This window comes from Neltuma alba, unplaced genomic scaffold, assembly GCF_004799145.2.
Source record: "Neltuma alba isolate B1F8T4 unplaced genomic scaffold, ASM479914v2 tig00000766_pilon, whole genome shotgun sequence".
In the NCBI taxonomy this organism is placed as follows: Eukaryota; Viridiplantae; Streptophyta; class Magnoliopsida; order Fabales; family Fabaceae; genus Neltuma; species Neltuma alba.
Window position 1 is genome coordinate 181,336 of NW_021632181.1, and position 5,439 is coordinate 186,774.

The window sequence follows — 5,439 nt, forward strand, 5'->3', positions numbered from 1 at the left end:
GACACCACGTGAAGCGAATATGACAGCGATAATGATAAGGATAACCTGGTCTGATTTTACAACATCAGTTCAACACAGCTGTCAGCTTATGCTCATAGCATCACTAGAAATGACCAGAACAAATTTAAAAATGACACCACGTGAAGCGAATATGACAGCGATAATGATAAGGATAACCTGGTCTGATTTTACAACATCAGTTCAACACGGCTGTCAACTTATGCTGATAGCATCACTGCCAATGACCAGAACAAATTTAAAAATGACACCACGTGAAGCGAATATGACAGCGATAACGATAAGGATAACCTGGTCTAATTTTACAACATCAGTTCAACACGGCTGTCAGCTTATGCTGATAGCATCACTGGAAATGACTAGAACAAATTTTGAAAATGACACCACGTGAAGCGAATATGACAGCGATAATGATAAGGATAACCTGGTCTAATTTTACAACATCAGTTCAACACGGCTGTCAGCTTATGCTAATAGCATCACTAGAAATGACCAGAACAAATTTAAAAATGACACCACGTGAAGCGAATATGACAGCGATAACGATAAGGATAACCTGGTCTGATTTTACAACATCAGTTCAACACGGCTGTCAGCTTATGCTGATAGCATCACTGCCAATGACCAGAACAAATTTAAAAATGACACCACGTGAAGCGAATATGACAGCGATAACGATAAGGATAACCTGGTCTGATTTTACAACATTAGTTCAACACGGCTGTCAGCTTATGCTGATAGCATCACTGGAAATGACCAAAACAAATTTAAAAATGACACCACGTGAAGCGAATATGACAGCGATAATGATAAGGATAACCTGGTCTGATTTTACAACATCAGTTCAACACGGTTGTCACCTTATGCTGATAGCATCACTGCCAATGACCAGAACAAATTTAAAAATGACAACAAGTAATGCGCCATTAACAAAAGCTAACATCCCCATAACAGTAACTTCCTTTCATGTATTCAACAACAAGTGGACATTAAGATACTAGCCACACTTAATGCTCCGTTATCACTGAAATTTCTATCAGCTTACTTACAAAAAAATGTCTCCACCTAGCTCCTAACTACAACCCCAGTCCCAAAAAAGTTGACAAGGGCGGAGCATACAACTATGTACACCAAAAAATGACCCATCCCCATTGTACTCGAAACTTCATGATGGGTTAGGATTTCTGCAATTCCTCCTTGTGTGTCCAGGCTGGTGGCATCTTCCATAGTGGTATATCCGTTTGTTCTGGAACTGTGATTCATCCCTATTTACTTTTGGCCTTCCTGGTGGTCGGGATGTCATAGGAGGTAGCAAGAAAACTTACTAACATTTTCTATTCTATAGTAGTCATTTGGGTGAGGCATGTCTGTTGTTACCACAGGAATCATACTGCGAGCATAGATCTTTTCTTGTGATGACTTTTTATAGCAATTATCAATATAATCATAAACATTGCCGTGCACAATCTTGATGGTAGCACAAGCATGGGAACAAGGGATCCCCGTCATTTGCCAAGATCTGCAACTGCATTGGTGTAGTCCAAGATCAACCCGATGCTCTCCACGTGATGTTGTCACCTTCACTCTTCCCCCACCATAATTTTCAGCATACATATGGTCAGACCCAGCCACCATATCCAGCACCTTACTCTCTATATTTGGACCAACGCAATTCTTCCATTTGGTCATAGCCATATAGGAGGCATGCAGCTTTCTTGCAACTTTATCTCGGTGCTCATAGATCAATTGGGGTACAGTATGCTTTCTCTCATTCACCATCCATGTATTGAATGATTCTGCTATATTACTTGTAATATTGTCCCATCTTTTATATGGGAACCTGCTTTTAACCCACCTATCTACATCCCTATGATGAATAAGCCAATCAAATAGCCTTGGAGAAAAGGATCTCATGTCATCCATTGCTGCCTCAAATTTCTCATCCGTCCTTGCGTATGCAATTTTATCCAATAAATATAGTGCATCCTCCTTTGATCGGCCATTTGTCCTTGTTTGCCCCTTATTCATTTTCATAACTTCTGAACTAAAATTCTCCTTGATGTGCCTATAACAAAAGGCATGCCTTTGACCCCCAAAGATTGATGCCACTCCTCCGATGATAGCATTGTGTCGATCTGATACAATCGTTACTTCCACAGAACCCAGGATTTTTTTTATCATATAGAAAAACCACGTCCAGTCATCTAGTGTTTCTCCCTTCACAATTGCAATTGCAAACAGCAGCAGCTCGTTATCTGCATCATAAGCTGAAGCTGACAACATTGTCCCCTTGTATGGTCCGCTTAAGTGAGTTCCATCAACATACATAATATGCCTCGCGCCACCCAAGAAACCCTCAATGCATGCCCCGTAGGCAATGAAAACACGTTCAAACCGGTTCCCAATAGCAGTCCATTCAGCCATTGATTTTTCATCTATTTCCTTTATCCTTATGCATACCCATGGTATGAGCATGTATGATTGTTCAGGCCTGCCATATATGTCTTCCAATGACTTCTCTCTTGCTCTATAAGCTTGCTTATATGTTAGATCAATCCTATACTCTCGTTTCAACCTCTTCCTTATCTCAGAAGTGCGCTTGTCTGCATGATCCCTCATCTCATCAATTATTACTGATGAGTTCAAACTAGCTCTTCCACTATGCATCACGTCCAAGCTATCTTGGGCAGAATGAACATGCCAGTTTATAAATGTCGTCACTCGTAGCACATCACAACTCTTCCCCACATGATTTGCACATAGCTTCCATGGACAACCCTCAACTTTACACCTTATCGACATGAATTCCTTGCTATTCCTCATATACTTGGCCACAAACTTGTTTGCAAGTACAAACTTGTATACAGACACCCGAAATACATCTGCACTAGGAAAACATTGGCCCACTCCTGTTAAAAGTCCCCTCCATTCCGCATGAACCATCTCACTACCATCCGTATCTTCAGCTCCGATAGATTTATCCACATTAGGGGGCCCACTTATTTCATCATTGTCACATTCACGAGCATTTTCTTCACTGAGCCAGCCATAATCACAACACAAACTAATGGGAGACGCATCCAGTTCCGTTTGCTGTGACATGCCCATGAATCTCTCTGTTCTGCATTCATAATGACAAGACTCGTTAACACAAATGACAAGAAGAAATTCATAAATGACAACAAATAGTTAGGACAAACTTCCACTTACATTTCTACATTGTCCCTTGGTTGGGGACCCACTTGTCTTTTTTTGGCGACATACACATGACCGCTGTTCCTATTGTATTGAAAGAGGTTATACATTTCAGCATTGTCATGAAGGTCAATCAATGTCTTCTCATCATAGGCCACTGTGTACTTAATGTCATAATTTCTTCCATCACCACCAATCTACTCAGATATCATTAGCCTCAATTCATCAAGTGTCAGCCCATCCTTAATGCTTCTTAACCTCACGCCACCTCCATTATATCTCACTTCACCTTCACCATTTGTCACAAATTTCCCCCCATATGAAAATAACAGAAAAGCTCCTTCCCACAAGATGACCCAGCTTCGAAATTCATTTATCTTCATTACCTGCACTGATAACAGAAGTCGAATGATTATATGACTTAATACCATCATCATCAACTTACACGACCAACTTAGGGTTTGACACATTCATGCTTATAATTTGCAACAAAACACTCATTTCTTTCCTGTCCACACTAATGCTTCATTTTCTCAGAATCAATCTACTCCATTATTCGAATCTCCCTCCAACATTGTCCCTTTATCTGACACTAATCACTTTAACCCACTTGTGACACCATCAAACCCCTCTCCCTCAGTATCTTTCCTTCCCCGTGCATTCACCCTCTGATCACCGTCCTTCCCCACACTTTCTATATACCCACGCCATCTCCATTCTTCGCCACCTTCTCCACCTCAAAACCATCCCCACATCGACGACATTGCCATCCAACGGGAAGAGGAAAATCAACCGGCGCATAAAGGAGAGGGACAAAAGACAGAGGCGAACAATATAGTCACTGAATACTAACCTCGCTTCCGTCGTTCAGTTGTTGCTTCGCGCGTTCATGCTCCCACGTTCGTGGTCCCTCCCAACTTTTTCCTCCAGCTCCCGCCACAACTTGCACACTTCCACCGGTCACTTTTTCTATTTGCATATGAGGGGCTGTTTCGTAATTGTGCAACATTTGCATAATCCCAAATCAGGCAACACTTCCCTATCTGGTAATACATTTGCTTAGCTTCCCATTTTGGCATTTTATTATTTCAGGCTTCTTTATCTGTCATTTTTCCTCTTTTTTTTTGGCTTTACGTAATTGGCAAGCCGAAAGCTTGCAAGACATACAAGGCCACGAATTGTACCACCGTAGAGCTTGAAAAGAATAGTTCAAAAATATGTCTAAGGACATTGAAAGAATAAATTTGACGAATTCATTTAGTTAACATTCATTAAAATAAATTCGATGACTAAACTATAATCACAATCATGTGGAAATTCATTTCAAAAAACAAAGCCAGTGGATTTAATTAATATTTGTTTTAATCAAGTACATCAACTTAGTCATCAATTATCAGTTCTACCTTGTCAGAGAGACTGCTTAGTATATAAAATGAAAAGTAAAATAAAAATTGATTCTTAAAAAAATAGTCCTTTTGAAAAAAAAAAAAAAGGACAAAAATAATCTTCGTTTCAACAAGTTAAAATAATGATAAAAAGTTCTAAATAATGGATATCATACAACTTAAATTTTTTGTATCTTATATCAATATTGATCTTAACTACTGCACAATTGATGCCTTTAACTCATATTTGTTGAATTCTTTAGCCAATTAATATATGAAAAAATATTGATGTAAACAATATGTCAAATTTTTGAAGTCAGTCAACAGTTACCTTTTCTTTTCGTGTTTGATGCGTTGCGAAATGTGAATACTTTCAACAAGTTATATGTAATATCGTCAGAAGTAGGATAGGCATCCGTTCAAAAATAACGTATCCGCTCAAAAAAAAAAAAAAGAAGAAGAAGTAGGATGGGCAGTGTTGGGCATATTTGGAAAACCGTATCCCAGCCGCTAAATGCTTTGGTCTTTGTTTAATACGTCTCGATAATGGTTTTCAAATCTTGTATGATATTGATTTCAATTTCTTAACTATAAGTTTTCCGCACGTAAGTTTGACGTGACTTTTTCTCTTATGAAAATGGCCGACTTATCATGTAGGAAAAATTGTAAATGAAAACTCTAAAAAATAAATTGTAATTTGAGTTTTTGAATTCAAAAAATTGCTATCAGAACCAAGTCTTTGATATAAATGAGCAAATATTATGTAGAAGATTAAATTGTCCTGCTGTTAGAACTTGTCATTTTCAATTGCAAACTTCTTATTTAGACTACTTAATTTGTA

At 38.6% G+C, this 5,439-nt stretch overlaps 2 protein-coding genes across 2 annotated transcripts; both read right to left on the reverse strand.

Moving 5' to 3' along the window:
- Positions 1-1,317: 1,317 nt before the first annotated feature.
- LOC114744970 (uncharacterized) lies at positions 1,318-2,820 on the reverse strand. The gene has a single exon (XM_028933105.1). It carries the CDS (start codon positions 2,818-2,820, stop codon positions 1,318-1,320), a length of 1,503 nt encoding a protein of 500 aa, XP_028788938.1.
- A 590-nt stretch (positions 2,821-3,410) lies between these two features.
- LOC114744979 (uncharacterized) lies at positions 3,411-4,275 on the reverse strand. The gene is made up of 2 exons (XM_028933118.1): positions 4,067-4,275; positions 3,411-3,599 (listed from the first exon to the last, which is right to left on the reverse strand). The coding sequence occupies exons 1-2, from the start codon at positions 4,226-4,228 to the stop codon at positions 3,411-3,413; spliced, it is 351 nt and encodes a 116-aa protein (XP_028788951.1). The 5' UTR covers positions 4,229-4,275.
- Between the last annotated feature and the right edge of the window lie 1,164 nt (positions 4,276-5,439).

Coding starts and splice junctions, on each gene's coding strand:
- LOC114744979 (XM_028933118.1), bottom strand. CDS start 4,228: ATGCAAATGTTGCACAATTACGAAACAGCCCCTCATATGCAAATAGAA. Junction 3,600..4,066: donor AACTGAACGACGGAAGCGAG/GTTAGTATTCAG, acceptor TTATCAGTGCAG/GTAATGAAGATAAATGAATT.
- LOC114744970 (XM_028933105.1), bottom strand. CDS start 2,820: ATGTCGATAAGGTGTAAAGTTGAGGGTTGTCCATGGAAGCTATGTGCA.